The sequence below is a fragment of the Aspergillus puulaauensis genome, chromosome 5, assembly GCF_016861865.1.
Source record: "Aspergillus puulaauensis MK2 DNA, chromosome 5, nearly complete sequence".
Taxonomy (NCBI): Eukaryota; Fungi; Ascomycota; class Eurotiomycetes; order Eurotiales; family Aspergillaceae; genus Aspergillus; species Aspergillus puulaauensis.
Genome location: NC_054861.1, coordinates 3,953,153 through 3,968,896, shown reverse-complemented (window position 1 = coordinate 3,968,896; position 15,744 = coordinate 3,953,153). Strand labels below are relative to the sequence as shown.

General features: G+C 51.1%; 9 protein-coding genes across 9 annotated transcripts; 3 read left to right on the top strand and 6 right to left on the bottom strand.

The window, feature by feature from the left end:
• Nucleotides 1-885: 885 nt before the first annotated feature.
• Nucleotides 886-2,213, bottom strand: APUU_51548S (uncharacterized protein; the record flags this gene model as incomplete). Its single annotated transcript, XM_041706668.1, has 2 exons — nt 886-1,037; nt 1,100-2,213. 2 exons carry the CDS (start codon nt 2,211-2,213, stop codon nt 886-888), a joined length of 1,266 nt encoding a protein of 421 aa, XP_041559031.1.
• A 170-nt stretch (nt 2,214-2,383) lies between these two features.
• Nucleotides 2,384-2,659, bottom strand: APUU_51547S (uncharacterized protein; the record flags this gene model as incomplete). The annotated part of the gene is made up of 1 exon (XM_041706667.1): nt 2,384-2,659. One exon carries the CDS (start codon nt 2,657-2,659, stop codon nt 2,384-2,386), a length of 276 nt encoding a protein of 91 aa, XP_041559030.1.
• A 676-nt stretch (nt 2,660-3,335) lies between these two features.
• On the top strand, nt 3,336-3,815 carry APUU_51546A (cupin domain-containing protein; the record flags this gene model as incomplete). Its single annotated transcript, XM_041706666.1, has 1 exon — nt 3,336-3,815. The coding sequence occupies one exon, from the start codon at nt 3,336-3,338 to the stop codon at nt 3,813-3,815; it is 480 nt and encodes a 159-aa protein (XP_041559029.1).
• Nucleotides 3,816-4,518: 703 nt separating this feature from the next.
• On the bottom strand, nt 4,519-5,553 carry APUU_51545S (aldo/keto reductase; the record flags this gene model as incomplete). The annotated part of the gene is made up of 1 exon (XM_041706665.1): nt 4,519-5,553. One exon carries the CDS (start codon nt 5,551-5,553, stop codon nt 4,519-4,521), a length of 1,035 nt encoding a protein of 344 aa, XP_041559028.1.
• Nucleotides 5,554-6,075: 522 nt separating this feature from the next.
• On the bottom strand, nt 6,076-7,230 carry AAD14_3 (aldo/keto reductase; the record flags this gene model as incomplete). Its single annotated transcript, XM_041706664.1, has 1 exon — nt 6,076-7,230. The coding sequence occupies one exon, from the start codon at nt 7,228-7,230 to the stop codon at nt 6,076-6,078; it is 1,155 nt and encodes a 384-aa protein (XP_041559027.1).
• Nucleotides 7,231-8,541: 1,311 nt separating this feature from the next.
• APUU_51543A (SDR family NAD(P)-dependent oxidoreductase) lies at nt 8,542-9,503 on the top strand (the record flags this gene model as incomplete). The annotated part of the gene is made up of 2 exons (XM_041706663.1): nt 8,542-9,251; nt 9,305-9,503. 2 exons carry the CDS (start codon nt 8,542-8,544, stop codon nt 9,501-9,503), a joined length of 909 nt encoding a protein of 302 aa, XP_041559026.1.
• Nucleotides 9,504-9,694: 191 nt separating this feature from the next.
• Nucleotides 9,695-10,853, bottom strand: APUU_51542S (uncharacterized protein; the record flags this gene model as incomplete). The annotated part of the gene is made up of 2 exons (XM_041706661.1): nt 9,695-10,452; nt 10,523-10,853. The coding sequence occupies 2 exons, from the start codon at nt 10,851-10,853 to the stop codon at nt 9,695-9,697; spliced, it is 1,089 nt and encodes a 362-aa protein (XP_041559025.1).
• A 1,256-nt stretch (nt 10,854-12,109) lies between these two features.
• On the bottom strand, nt 12,110-14,086 carry APUU_51541S (flavin-containing monooxygenase; the record flags this gene model as incomplete). Its single annotated transcript, XM_041706660.1, has 1 exon — nt 12,110-14,086. The coding sequence occupies one exon, from the start codon at nt 14,084-14,086 to the stop codon at nt 12,110-12,112; it is 1,977 nt and encodes a 658-aa protein (XP_041559024.1).
• Nucleotides 14,087-14,468: 382 nt separating this feature from the next.
• APUU_51540A (uncharacterized protein) lies at nt 14,469-15,535 on the top strand (the record flags this gene model as incomplete). The annotated part of the gene is made up of 3 exons (XM_041706659.1): nt 14,469-14,780; nt 14,868-15,148; nt 15,223-15,535. 3 exons carry the CDS (start codon nt 14,469-14,471, stop codon nt 15,533-15,535), a joined length of 906 nt encoding a protein of 301 aa, XP_041559023.1.
• Nucleotides 15,536-15,744: the final 209 nt, after the last annotated feature.

Sequence of the window (15,744 nt, the reverse complement as noted above, 5' to 3'; positions counted from 1 at the left end):
CCATGGTTAAAATTAGACTGCTTATCCCCCAAGAGTGGGCTGCACATCCTTGCAAGTGGGTTATGAGGCCATCAATAGTTCATTTATTGATTTTTTGAATTTAAGTGTGAACCAAACATTAGCAAAAGAAATTCTGGTGCCAGCCGAGCCACTATAGAAAACGGAGGTAAGCAATGCATTGCCTGTACAGGTTTCACTTTCCAGCGCATTTGCTACGGAGCACTAGAAAGACAACTCCGATATCTGTAGATCATCTCGGCAGGCAACGTTGAAGAATCCATACACCATTATTATACACTGCTTACGCGCTAGCGGTGGGTCCGGCCCAGCCAAGCCTTGGCTGATGCAGCAGACGTCGATCTTCTCGGCGGAATTAAGGTTCGATATTTGAGCTCCACTGTCAGCAGAGGCATACTCGTCTCTGTTATGTCCACGCCAAGAGGGTTCGGCTGGATGCCAGCCCGTGTACGTGGCCTGATATACGCATCATCGAGCCCCGCAGACCTCAGGCCTCTGGACGGATTTCCAGGGGATTGTAGGATTGCTAGGGGTGGGAGCCAATTTCTTGTTGTATGAGCACGCATAGCTCTATAATTACGAAGCGGAATATACACAGTGTTTTATTTAATAAACTACTGATATAGCACGAGGTATATTTTCTAACCACATACCGCCTTAACATGGCACTATATTAAATGGAACCATGGGGTCTGGAAACCCGCATTGCGTGACGGCCAGAAAGCTAGGAGGGATCGCACTGTCTAATCACACGGGCCAGTCGTAGCTCCGCATAGCAATAAACATGCGATTGCTATGTATGCTTTCTTCGATGTCCATGCAGGCCAGGGACAAAGTGGCACACAGGAAACCACCATGGTAGGGTGATTAAATCCCAAATTCGTGCAAGGAATCAAGAAGGCGTCCAATAGCGTTTGACCTCCAGGTGTCAGGCTCTAGATGGGTTGCGTTCAGATGGAATACGATGTTTGTCGCATTCTCGTTCCTATAGACCGGCCAGGTACCATTGGCTTTCGGGGCTTTTGTAGATTAGCAAAACAGTCTCGGAAGGGGAGTTGTTGTGAATGAGCCGTGAACTGACCTTGATGAGCATTGGGCGATAGTGTGGCAGCGAAGTTTAGCCACATCTGGCTCATGCGCGTGCTCAAATTCCGATAGCTTTGCTGCAATCCCGTGGATGTAGATTGTAAAGGATTGACCTCGTAACCGACGCCGTCAAAGTTTCTGAAAACGAAGGAAATTTCCTGGAAATGCGTGGCACCGAGTGTTTCACTGGGTATCCCATTAGGTACAGCATCAAAGCGATAGCTATACACAGGAACACCGTATCGAGCCCACAGCTGGGTGGAGTACCGTCTACCAGCATTGAACTGATAGTCTCCAGCATATAGGGTAACCTTTCCCCAGAGCGAGCCGTATTCTGGGCCTGGTGATAGAAGGACAGTCCCGAGGCCAGCCTGGGCCTCTTTATCAGACAGTTGATTGACATATTGATCCACAAGAGCGTCGAGAGTAGTACTTGTAAGACCATGACCCCCACTGTACTGGGCAATCATCTCCCGGAAGTCAGCTGAATTGTTCACCCCACGGCCACTTGCCACTGAGAATGTAGTTCCTTCGTTGGTATTAGTTCCAATAAGGAGAGGACGCTTCACAAATCGCCCTTCCTTTAGGAGAACTGAGGGCAACCCGGTGATGATCTTTCCATCAATAACTGGATAGTAATTAACACCTTGAAACGCAGCCTTCAAGTCCGTTGCTGGTCGGGAGCGAAGACATTGAAGAGTATCCCTTTCTCGGGTGCAGTTTGTCGAATTGAGGACATCGTTGTAGAGGACATCTTGCTGATCAAGAGAGACCAAAGGGCTTGTAGTAAGAGGCCCACCACTTTCAGCAATGCCTGCGTGGAAAAGCCCATCGTCGCGTCCTCCATATGCAAGGAAGTGATGTCCAACTGATACAGCCCCAGCCGATTCCCCTTGAATTGTAACTCGAGAAGGATCTCCGCCGAAAGCCATAATGTTCTCCTGGATCCAATGAAGAGCAAAGCGCTGGTCATAGAGACCAATATTTGCGACTCCAGTTTCATTCACCACGCGACCCTGCAGGAATCCAAAGCCAGAGAGTCGGTAATTGAAGCTAACTCCAATTATCGGCTGGCCTATTTTGACGGATTCCTGGACTAGGAAAGACATGTTGTACCTTTGATCGGCACTGCCGCCCTCCAGAAATCCACCGCCGTAAATCCAGACTAACACAGGCAAACGAGCACTCTCATCCACACCACTCGGGCGCACAACATTCAGGGTTAGACAATCTTCGCTTTCGTCATGGTCAAACCCCGTCTGCGTATACCCTGGTAGGCTTAAGGAGGAAGAGTGACACCAGTCACCATAGGCAGTGCCTGTTTTTCAGACCATGACTGATTGATAGGCTGAGGGAGATCGAATCGGAGGTTTCCAAGTGGTGGCTGGGCGTACGGAATGCCCAAGAAGTGGTCTTGGTGAAATTGCGAGTTTTGAATCCCGAGGAGTGTTCCGTTGTTTATAACGGCAGCGGGTTGGGCGTGGGTGTCGATGGAGGCACTTTGGCTCAATATCGACAGCGATATGAGCTGCAAAATCTGGTATCCGAATCTCATGGTGTTGGATAGTATACGGTGGGCTAATATCGTGAAGGAACAGTAGAAGTATTAATCAATCGAAACCTGCGATCGTTTGCGACAGGGCATATCAAAAACTGCCTTGACCATGATATTAGCCAAGGGGCCTATCGCAATAAACGACCGAGTTCATGCTACTGCTCAGCATTCGGTTATGGGCTCGAGGTGCGAACGAGCGCAGCAGCTTACACGGCATGGTGGGGATTGATGACACCTAGGGCTTTATTGGTCCGTAAACCCTCAGCAGTTCAGTAATTAGTATGTAGCACATCCCCACGCCCCCACTTGTCATCAGGCTACATGAGCCACCGATCATTCCTCCAAGTTCCCACTCACGGATTCCTTGGCCTTGGGCCACAGAAGGCGAGCGACAACGAGGAAGGACCAGCACTTATGGAATCCCCGAGGAATTGCCGCAAGCGGGGCCTATTCGCCAAGTCACTCCGCCCCCCAGGCGACGGTAGATACATGGAGGTACAGCGGGTGGCTAAACAAGGGGGGATAACGCTGTTACTTGACTGTTGCATTTGTAGATGGCTTGGCTGTCTGACGAGCATTTAAGCCGACAGTCTGCACCTCGTCACATCTGCTGTTCTGACTTTGTTTATATCTCTAGCACAAGGTTTCCGTCAGGACCAAGTATTCTAATATCAAAATGCTGTACCCTACCATTCTGTCCTTCATTGCTCTTTTGCATTTCACTTCATCCGAGCTCGTTTCCACGATCGTCCACAGTGGCCAGGAAAGCGGTACCAACGTTTCCCCCGGAGGGGAAAACTTCGACGGAGATGCCTGGATTGATGAATTTCACTCAGACGACGAGATCACGATGGCGAACGTCGTATTTTCACCATCTGCCCGAACCCACTGGCATACGCACGAGGGAGGGCAACTGATCCGTGTCGTCGCAGGATCTGGGTGGGTTTGTGATGAGGGTCATGAGCCCGAGCATTTGACAGTGGGAGATATTGTTTGGTGTCCTCCAGGCATAACGCACTGGCATGGAGCCGGTAATGGAAGCTTTCTTATCCACCAAGTCATTGCCTATGGTTCGACAGAGTGGTTGGAGGCAGTCGCTGATGGGGAATCGAGTCAAACTGTCCGTGCTGCCAGAATCCATGGGAAGACTATTTAGCACAGATGTTAGTGGAGGGGTGAAATGGTGATCCTGGCATATGACAGGGATTGAACTGGATATTGAATGGAGCAGCCGGGGTACTAGCCATTCAGTATTTCAGGGGAACGCTGGGAGAGTGATTGTGCACCGTCACCAGACTTGTATTACGCCGTTGATTTTCAACCCCGGGTGGCTCAAGATGGACAACGCCTTGGTTAAGACTGTTTTCTTGTAATGAAATTTCCGTTTGTTGATGACTATAGCCAGAGCAAAAGAGTCCGGAGATATGGACTCGATTTCTCTTTCATGTATACTTATTATAGCCAGCGCTCGCAAATTTTCAACCGCGCTCGCCCCGTCTTGCGCAGAAATGCGAGGAACTACTTTACAGTCGAACCTGTAGCCACAGAGATAGTTAGTGTGAGCCTAGAGTATGGTGGTGCCCCGCGCTCACGATTCTTAGTCCTTGAAACAGGTAATTCTGGTTTATTCTACGTATACTTATTTCACGGCTCTATTAAAAAGGGGAAACACTATTATCCCTAATTAGTGATACATATATCTCGGCTACTGTTTTAATCTTTAGATGGCTCTAGGTTTACTGCGAGAGTAGAACCCTGGAGGCAGCCTCCTATTCGGTTAAACCATCGAGCTCCATTGCATATCCTCATTATGACCCTATATATGACACACTTCTTTGCAGAGCACAACAATGCTTCCATTATTGATGTCCAATAACATTCCGGGGTTGATAGAGGTCATCAATTGTCTTCAGCTCCTCGGGGCTAAGCGTAAATGATATAGCTGCAACCGCCTCGTCAACCCTTTCCTTTTTACTCATTCCCAGAATCGGAGCCGTGATAAAAGGTTTCGATAGCGACCAAGCAATTGCAATAATCGCCATTGATACACCATGCTCTTTGGCGAGATTTTCGACCTGTTCATTAATCTTCTTGTCTGCCTCTGTAGGGGCTTGACCAAGGAAGCCCTGCCCTTGCCCCTCCCCGCGTGTAGTATTGGAGAATTCACGCCAGGGCCTGGCGAGAAAGCCCATTGCAATAGGGCTCCAGGGGATTCCACCGATTCCAAACTTAGCACATGCAGGGTACATCTCTCGCTCCTCCTCCCGATATATAGCGTTGTGGAGATTCTGCATCGATATAAACTCCGTCCAACCGTGGATGCGAGCGGTATACTGGTACTCAAGGAGCTGATGGGCCCACATGGATGAAGCACCAATATAGCGTACTTTGCCTGCCTTCACAATGTCGTGAAGTGCCTCCATTGTTTCCTTTACAGGAGTCCTAGGATCGAAGCGATGGATCTGCAGCAAGTCGACATAGGGTAGGTCCAGCCTTTTCAGGCTAGCATCGATGCTCTCAAAGATATGCTTCCGACTCAGGCCATACTGATTAAGGTATCCAGAGTTATCCTTCTCATCATCAGACATCGCCATCGGCTGCTCGAGGCCGCGGCCGACAGGCGCCCACAGCTTGGTTGCAATAACAATGTTTTCGCGTCGCCAATTGTATTTCTTGATTGCTTTGCCGAGTATCTCTTCCGACAAGCCGTTAGAATAGGCATTTGCCGTGTCGAAGAAATTTAGGCCGGATTCATAACAATGATTAAGCACAGGAAGGGCTTCTTCTTCGGGGATTGACCACTTGAAGCGGCCTTCAGGATTTCCAAAACTCATACATCCCACTCCAATTGGAGCGATGCGCAGACCGCTGGTTCCGAGTTGCACGTATCTCATGCTGGCTTTTTGTAGAAAGATAGAGTGGAAAGAAATAATGATTGCGAGGTTTGGAAGACCGATTATTGAGTGACGAGAGGACGTCATTTATAGGCCGAGCTGGGGAGTAGATGAGCTTAACGGCCGGACTCTCCGAACGTTCCGGTGGCTTTGATGGGCCATGCAACTTGATGACAGATCGCACCTGGTTGGTCGATTCGTAGTGGTTGCTGGATCTGGAGTACCATGGATGGCTCCAGATAGCACGCGGCGGTGGCGAGACTCATAGTGCTAGGTGCATTCTTCCTTAAGTACAAAATTTCATCATGTAAGGAATCGGCTGGCCAAGTATGATTCAGCCCGGTCTCGAGGCCTTGATCGTATTGCAGAGAACTACTGTGGAGACTTTCCGATTGCTTGGAAGTACGGGGTTTAGCTATATTAATACCGACACTAACTTGCTGTAAATAATATGCTACGGCAAATATACACTCGCAGGCAAGCTAACCAGAATGACACGTTCCTCTATTTCAATGCCACCTCCTATTCAGGGCTCGTGATGGAGCGGGGCTCCTGAACGAAATCATAATTGGCATTGGCAGCTAGAAGGAATGATGCCTTGCCTGTCACCTTGGGGTCGGGGCCAATAAAGTTGCCTGGGAAGCCAATATCAAACACCGTCTGACTCTCGAGAAACTCGATTTGCTTCTCTGTCAGCCGAAGCTTGAGCGCCTGTATGTTGTCCTGAAGATATTCCACTTTGCGCCCGCCAACGAGGGGGAACACGTTCGGAGCCTTGGCCATCACGTATGCAAGCGCCACTGCAGTGAGCGATGTGATGCCGTGCTCACCTGCCACCTTCTCAAGCGCGGCACTCATCCTGGCTTCGTCTTCACTCTGCTCTGGACTGAGTATACTTCGCAGTCCCTCGCCCTGAGCTTTGCGTTGTTCAACCTCCTCCTTTCGCTTAAATTTACCACCGCCCAGCGCGTCCCATGGGGCAAGGGCCATTCCAAAGTGGCGTGCCATTGGAATGATCTCCCGTTCAAAGTCGCGCAGCAGAACATTCCATCTCCCTTGATAAATGCTGAAAGGTGTCTTGCCATGGCAGCGGGCATAGGTGTTCGCAGCCGAGACAACCCAGGCCGGGGTATCCGAGATACCCAGGTAGAGAACCTTGCCTTGTTCCACAAGTATGTGCAGACTGTCCATGATCTCTTCGATTGATGTGGTGTGGTCCCACCAGTGAAGATACAGGATGTCGATCCAATCGGTTTGTAGTTTCTTGAGGGACTCGCGAACGCTCATATGCAGACTTCTGCGATGGTTGCCGGTGTGATTAGGGGCCTTGTTCTTTCCGAGCTTGTAGGATCGGAAATCCGTAGTGAATTTCGTTGCAATCACCAGCTGGTCGCGGTTCTGGCGCTGGGCCATCCATTCGCCAATCCAGGCTTCGGACTGTTCATCCTGGTAGTTATTCGCTGTGTCGATGAAATTTCCCCCTGCTTCGTAGAATGCGTCCAGTAACTTGAATGACGATTCTTTGGTCATAGAGCCCATGGAATCTTGCCAGGCATCCCCAATAGACATTCCTCCAAGCTGCAGGGGTGAGACACGAACACCCGCAGTTGACGATAGAACGCGATATCTCCCCAGCTCAGTGGCTGGCTCCGGAGCAGGGACCCAAAGATGCGCCATCGTGTATGGATTGAGACGGGTTGTTCGCTGAGATAAGGGATGAAAATAAGAGAATACTGCTGTGCCAGGTCTTGTGGGCTGCCCGTGGCCTTTTAAATCTCTCGCTGAACAAGCGCATTTTCCCGTAATAGGGCATCCTCGGTCTGGCCAAAATTGTTACACTGTATGCGTGGATCCGTTGAATGTCAGGTTTTTGGTTCTATAAATCAAAACGAGATTGTCATCCGCTTGCAGCTCCCAGTCTCCGCTAGGGATCCACTGCCCTGGTTCCTCAGTTCTCGGTTCGACCTATTAAATTGAACATGTCAGCAGCCTGTAGTTCCACGGCAGAATCAATGCGCTATACCTGGGGCTGGAGTATTAGCCAGGCAAAAGTGCGAATATTGTAGCTGTCACCCTGAGGTGGTTATCCAACTTGTCCGCCCGATAAATCCGGGTGTTATAACTATTAGAACGTAATACCATTTCTATTAACTAGGACAGTTGTTGGGTGCCGGTTGGTATACATCGCAACATATGGATTGTTCCATGGTTCCAACGTCATGGAAATAGGTGGTACAAATGCTGGAGGGAAAATTAGACAAGCTGCAGGATAGCACAGCTGAACAGCTAGACTCGTCGCTGAATCCAGAGTTCCCCAGGGCGGAGATGAGCGATATGTTAGATGAAACACCATCAGGAAAGCTCTAGTTGACGAGAAATCTGGTCTAGATATAGATGGTGATATGTGTATTCGAAAACGCATAGCGGCGAGTATGCTTACTAGTGGATCAAGTGAGAGAAAATGTGCTTCTTCCATTTATCGTGCTCAAAAATTCGGGTGGATATATAATTTGGCATTTGAGTTTCAGCACGGTAGATTCTATATAGCTCTCTGTAAGATACGTCTAATTCTTAAATAAAAATATAACGAGGTTATTATTTCATTATTCTTTGAATACTTTCAGACTACATTTAAAACCACTTTACGCGATTATATATAAATACGCCACCGCTCGAACTTTTGCACACAACAGATTCGGTCTACGAAGGTTGTCTCCAATCAGCATGCTACTGGGTAGCGTGTTAGTAAAGTACATCCAACAGACCGTATATTAATATATACATATATTCCCACTACAGCAACAACATCTGGAGTTGTATTATTCCAGCTCCCAGAAAGGTTCCGGGAGGCTTACAGGGAGTCGGATATCGACCTCCGGCGGTAGAACTATGCACGGCCACCGCGGTATTAAGAGGCGAAACCCGTGCTCTTTCAGCCTCTCCTAAAATCTCAATCCAACAGAGCCTGTATATATTGTTCAACAAACAATGGCGCGTATTCCAGTGGCAGATATGTTCTCGCTGGCCGGCAAAACTGCCATTGTCACCGGGGGTTCAGTATACCCAGGACACAATACATTACTTCGTGGTATAGTACTAATCGCCGTCACAGCAACGCAACCCTTAGCAGCAGAAATGAGCCGTGCGATGGCTGAGGCAGGCGCAGACATTGTCGCCATTGTCTCACCATGGGATCCGGCGGAACGAGAGTTGGAAGAGTCGATCCGCGCGACTGGCCGGTCGCTCCGAGTATGGAGTGCCGATGTCGGGAACATCACGGCTTTGCGTACGTGTTTTGGTGACATCTGGAAGGACTCAATCGTACCGGACATTCTGTTAAACTTTTCGACAATAAATCGGCGTGGAACCGTTGAAGAAATGACCGACGAGAGCATTGATCTGGTAAGTCAGGAAGACAAATTCTTCTCAATTGGTGACATGTGCTCACCAGTGTTTCTGGCCCAGATATTCGCTGTGAATCTCAAGGGGGCGTATGTTGCGGCGCAGGAATTTGGGTCGCGACTTTTGAATCTCAGACGCCCAGGAAAGATCATCAATTTTGCCTCCTTGACAGCACACCTCCCAATGACGCATGTCTCTGCTTATGCCGCAGCCAAAGCTGGGGTACTCCAGATGACTCGCGCAATGAGCAATGAGTGGGCACCGCGCGGGATTCAAGTTAATTGCATATCGCCTGGGTAATCCACCCGTAACCGTAACCATTGAGAGATGTACTAAGGTGTGGGAATAGCTATTCGAAGACCGCCATGACGAGTTCCCTGACTGATCAATACCCGGAAATGGATGGGTACATCACTGGGCGCACACCTTCTGGGAGATGGGGTACACCCTATGACTTCCGGGGCGTTGTTGTTTTCCTCAGTACCCCGGCTTCCGACTTTGTCACAGGGACCACTGTTGTCGTTGATGGGGGGTTAATGGCCCGTTAGTTTGTAGCTACATGCAGCCTTGTACCGGGCAGTGGGTATAGTTATATTGATAGGGGAAGATGGGAAGCCGTGGAACAGATATATATATTCTAACTAAAATGAGAACGTACGCATTAGTGTTATAAATACATAACAAGAATACTATTCAATGAGCTTCTTAATGATATCATTCCAACAACGTTGAATACAAGTTATTTGTTGTGCCTGGAGCTGAGATTTCCGTTCAAAGGAAACTCAATAACGACTTTTGTCTCCTCACGACGGTTGAACCGCGCGTAGTACTCAGGCGCATCCTCGATCCCGATAACGGCGCTGACAATGGAGCCTGGATGCACGTTACCAGTCGCGATGAGGTTGAGCATCTCGGTGCCGAGATCCAGCGGGGACGACACGCCTCCGCGCACGGAGAAGTTGTTCATGAAAAGAGGCTTGATGTCAATCGTCTGCGCTTGACTTCCACTCCCGTAAACTCCCACGACGCCAATACCGCCCTGCGGCGCCACTACCTGTCCAGCCTGGTGCAGCACAATGCTGCTGTTCACATTACCCTGTGCGTCTTCGGCCTCGTACCCAACACAGTCGACGACGCGCGTAATGCCAGCCGGCTCAAGGCGGCGCAGCGCTTCCACCGGGTCCTCCGACGCAAAATTAATCGGGATGGCACCGTGGGAGGCGGCCAGATCCAGGCGGTCTTGCACATGGTCTACGACGTAGATCTTGGACGCGCCGCGCACCCCGGCTGAAAGAATGGCCATTTGCCCTACGGGTCCGGCACCGAATACCGCAACCGTATCTCCAGGACCCTGGCCGGCAAAGTCAAGGGCTGTCCAGCCTGTAGCGAGAATATCGGACATGAAGAGATAGTCATGAACAGTGGAAGCATTTGCGCTACTGTTGATGGGCACGGGCATAAGTGAGTCATCCGCGTACGGAATGCGCGCATACTCGGCTGCAGGACGGAGGAAACATATTAGTATGCACGGCAGTCGCAAGGATCACTTTGATTTAGATAAACTCACCTTGCATTCCTGTAGAGGACGCCAATGGTTCGTCAATCGTGGGTCCATATTGATAGTGGCCATCGTCAAACGCGAATGGAACAACGACCCAATCGCCCGACTTCAGTGTCTCGACAGAGTCGCCAACTTCCTCTATATACCCAATGGCCTCGTGGCCTATCTGTTCAGGGTTGTCAGGCGAAGCTGAGTTCTCGTGGTATCTGTGTAGGTCGCTACCGCATATGGCGCTCGCTGCAATGCGCACAACGGCGTCAGTTGCATTGATGATGGTCGGCTTGGGCACATCGATGACGGTGATGTTGAACGCGCCAGCAAGGGCGACGGCACGCATGACAGACGCCATGCCGATATATATCAGATAGTTACTGGGCTGTATAGTGAGGACACAGAGGAAACTTGTTGAAAACCGTCTACACAACAAGGCACTGGTGTATTTATCTCTCCGCTCACTGATATCATTTATGGCTGGTGGGTCGAGCGATATACAAATTGCAGACGCGTCATGCCGAGCCCTGATCTTTGTATTCACGCTTGGCCTATATACGAGTCAGTCTCATAGGTTAACGCAAACCGCTTATGCATGGAGTCATTCAAATTAAGCGTCTTGGGAGCTGTGTTCGAGCGGAGAAGCACTTGGCGAGGCGTGGACATCAATTAGATAAGGTGACGGCATCACTGCTTCCTGTGTGGACCGGTAAGACGTGGAGCTAGATTGCAATAGGGAATTTGAGCATTCAGATGAGAAGGTGTTTGTTTTATCAAGCGGTGTTCAGAGCTGCAAAAGATCTCTCCGGGTCAGGCCAGCTGGGTTGTGAATCAGTTAGGTATGCCTGTGGCCCCACTGATCTTCCTCACAAGAGCATGGATGTTGCGGGCCAGCAGAACCACCCCTATCCACCAATAGAAAGCAAGCCTCCTACTTTTGAGGCGGAGAGGCAGCATTCCACATCCTGAAAAGTCGACACCGGAAACCAATAGGAAAGAGCCTGACAGGCCCACTGTCATACACCTGCATGAAGCCTAACCGCCTGGGGAATATGCTCCACTCAGCAAAGAGCCTGAGGATCAGTTTCATTATCTGGACTATTCCGGAGTTATCCTCATCCTTGCCAAAACGACCCCAAATCCAATAGCCACATCAACACGCACAGGCCGTTGTCGGGAGGCTGTGCAATTCTTGGCCCTCGCTCCACGATTTAATCTGCCGCAGGGCCGAGCATATACTAGATCTGTGTGGTTAGTACTAGCAGAGGTATCAATGACGCGTCAGGCTTAGCTAGCATCGCTCTTGCCTATAGAGGTAGTTTATTCTGGTGCCTAAAGCTCGGTGTTTAGTATTATTTACTAGTACTCGAGGCTGTGGCGGTTTCATTTTGTGGCGGGACGCATCTAAACCAACAGTCCCTTCGCTGCTAATAATTCGTCGAAGCTAATAATTCTAGATTCCTCATAAGAAACCACCCCTATTTCGCCGTAAAGCCTCTGTAACTTCCTAATTCCCTGGATCTCACTAACTGCCTTACGGTCAATAAACCAAATAGATTGCAACTAGAAACAAATGATACTGAAGACAATATATAATATAACCTACACAGCAGGAACTATACTGTCTGTAGTGATAAATGCGGCAGAGGGAGCCTTGGATATGCTTTCATCCGAGTGCCTCACCGGCTGCCCGTCCAACTCCAGTCCCGATAGAGAGCCAGCCTTTCTCCAGTCATCCAGAAGCTGAATGAACGCCGGAGACCCGAGGCCGTATCGACCAGTCTTGAGGGTCTTCTCCGATATTATACCCTCGTCGTTGTAGTAGCTGGGCGTACACTCCCGCAGGAAGTCTTCTCGCAGCTTCCCCAATCGGATGATGGTCTGCACCCACTCCTCCTCGGCCTCGGCGGACGGCTCTATCGTGGTCGCGCCCTTCTTCAGGCTCTCCGAAACGACAAAGGCAATGTGCTTGGCCTGCTCGTTGAGCATGTGCGTGAAGTTAGGCGCCACTGCGCTCTGCGTGATACTCATGATGAAATGATTGGGGAAGTTGCGCGTATAAAGACCGTGCAGCGTCCTCGGCCCATCCTTCCAGTGCTCGTCAAGGGCAACCCCGTTCCTCCCCCGCATCACAATGCGCATGCGGTCGCTGTAGTCACTTCCGACATACTCGAAGCCAGACGCGTAGATGATGCAATCAACCTCCGTTTCCACTCCTTGCGCAACAATCCCAGTTTCGGTTATCCGCTCAATTCCCGCACCCTTTGTGTCGACAAGCGTTACGTTCGGGCGGTTAAAGGTGGGGAGATAGTCGTTGTGGAAGCACGGGCGCTTGCACATCAGGTTATACCACGGCTTCAGAGAGTCTGCAACGGCCGGGTCGTGGACTGTGGCGTCGACCCGTGCGCGCACCTGCTCCATCTTGCGGTAGTCGGCCATCTGCATGTTATCCTGGAGCTCCTTTGCGGCCTTGACCGGGTCTGCAGCTTTCTGGCTCGCGGCGACCTTCTGGCCCGAAACTGAGAGGTTGACGAGAATGTCCGTCCAGCCGTCGCCGACTTGGTCTTCGTCTTGATGGCCGCCGGAGACGAGGATGTTGAAATTATCCATACGCCGCTGTTGCCACCCCTTGGTCAGGCCTTTGGCCCATTTCTGGCTGGTGGGCTGGTCCAAGCGGACATCGACTGACGACGGTGTGCGCTGATAGACATAGAGGTGCTTTGCTGATCGCCCGAGATGCGGCACGAGCTGAATGGCTGTTGCGCCGGTGCCAATGATTGCGACCCGTTTGTCGGCCAGTCCCTTCATATTCCCATTGCAGTCCCCGCCAGTGTACTCGTAGTCCCATCGGCTGGTGTGGAAGCTGTGGCCTTTGAACTGGTCGATACCGCTGACCCCCGGGAATTTCAGCTTGTGAAGCAGGCCGCCGGCCGTGGTTACAAAGCGAGCTTGGATATGGTCGCCCCGGCTTGTCCTGACGTCCCATCGCTTCGACGAATCATTCCATTCAAGCTTCTCAACTTCGGTATGGAACAGAGCGCGATCGTATAGTCCATACTGCCGGCCAATGCGCTGTGAGTGGCCAAACAACTCCGGACCACGCGCGTACTTTTCAGTCGGAATGTAGCCCGTCTCTTCTAGTAGCGGCATGTAAATATACGATTCAATATCGCAGGCAGCTCCGGGGTACCGGTTCCAGTACCAGGTACCGCCAAAGTCACCCGCCTTGTCGATGATGCGGATGTTGGTGATGCCGGCTTCGATTAGCCGGACGCTCAATAGCATCCCACTATATCCTGCGCCAATTACCAGATAGTCGACTTGCTCCTCGACGGTGCGGCGCGGAGCAGGGCTGCTCCAGACATCTCGCGCAAAGTGCTGGAGAGTATCTTCTTCGACCGAGTGATACTGTGAGAGGCCGCCGTTGCGGAGTCGCTTGTCGCGCTCCTGCCGGTATTTGTCCTGCAAGGCCGTCGGTTCGAATGTCCTGTCCTCGGCTGCGTTGTTGCCGATTGATCCCATGGTCGGTGTGATATGTAGTCGCTGCTCGTCAAGGAACGGGGTGGGCACAATGAGCATTAAGCTGAGTAGACTATAATAAGCCTGCACCAGCTGAGACCAGGCTGTATTTCAATGTCCACCTGGATGCTGTGGTAAGCTGGCATGCTCCTCTCGGCTATCTGGGGGGTCGCGTGGAGAGTCCGAGTAGTCGCGAGTGAGTCCCGGACATCTACGTCCGAGCCCTAAGAACTGCAGAACCGCCATTGCAAATTCGGACGTCCTTCTACGACTGCTCCTGCCGGGGCGGGGGAGATGCCGCGATTCAGTCAGATAATTACATAGAGCTTCTGACAATCGACGGTTGTGTTGCTTTTGCTTTCTTTCCCTTTGTGCTTTTCTTTTTTTCTGTCTTCCCTGTTGGAATCCGACTCTCCAGGCCAAGCTGTTAACGATCTACACAATGCCCGCCACACAACTCGATGGTGCAATCGCGCTCATCACCGGCGCAGGCTCCGGCATAAACTTCGCCTTTGCGAGAATCCTCCATGGACGAGGCTGCAACGTGCTAATCGCCGACCTGCGCCTGCGCCCTGAAAACGAAGCCCTTATCGACACATTAAACCACCAAGCCGGTCCAAACGGACCCCGCATCCTCTTCCAGGAAACCGACGTCACGAACTGGAAGCACCTCGATCGCGCCTTTGACCGAGTCGAACAGGAATTCGGCACGACGGCAGATCTGGTCTGCGCGGGGGCGGGCATCTACGAGCCGGTAGGTTTTCAGCGCAACGCAGCGTGGCCAAACAAACAGCGAAAGAGCTGCCACACTATCTAGAGGTCGTAGCTAATAACGCGGCAGCCAGCAGCTGGCTTCTGGGCTGATAGGGATCCGGACTCCCATTACAAAATCCTCGACGTTAATCTGTTACACCCGATGAAAATGACCCGGATTGCCGTGCGCCGCATGCAGCGCGCAGGTAAAAAGGGCCATATTCTACACATTGCGAGTGTTGCCGCGCAGACGGCGAGCCTCGTGACTCCGCTGTACCAGGCGTCGAAGCATGGTGTGGTTAGTTTCGTGCGGGGGATGACGGGCTTGCAGGATCTCTGCGGGATCCGCGTTGTCTGTATCTGTCCAGGGTAAGTGAGCGCGTGTAGGAAAACTTGTGGCCGTGATAGACTTGTTCCCGACTGACCTGACTGCGAACCTCCAGCTCCGTTGCCACACCACTCCTCATGGAAGAACCGCAGGTGCAGACATGGTTCAACCAAGCAAAGGATGTCCTACTCAACCCGGCCGACTTGGCCAATGCCATGTTAGCCGTGACGGAGAACTCCAATGGCCGCTACCCAGCGGGCACAATCTTGGAGGTGACGGATCCAGATGAGCAGCTGTGGCGACATGTGCCGCTGTACAACAATCCCGGGCCTCAGGGACGCGCGATTAGTGTTAGTAACAAAGACAATGGGCTGAAACAAATCGCGCAGCTTCTGGCGGAGGATTCGGGACGGGATAGTCGGATTTGAGGATATTATAGTGTTTCAATCCTGCTTCTGAGAATATATGAGCCTGCTCAACGTAACTATCCACCGTGGTACCACTACCACTACGGCCTCGAATTCATTACCAATTCGCTTCAATTTTCACTGTTTCTTCTGTTCTATCACTGCAGGCCCGTCATGAGTTGATCCGGACTATAATTGTGTAGCGCTCGGCTGGGTAACCCTTCAACCAC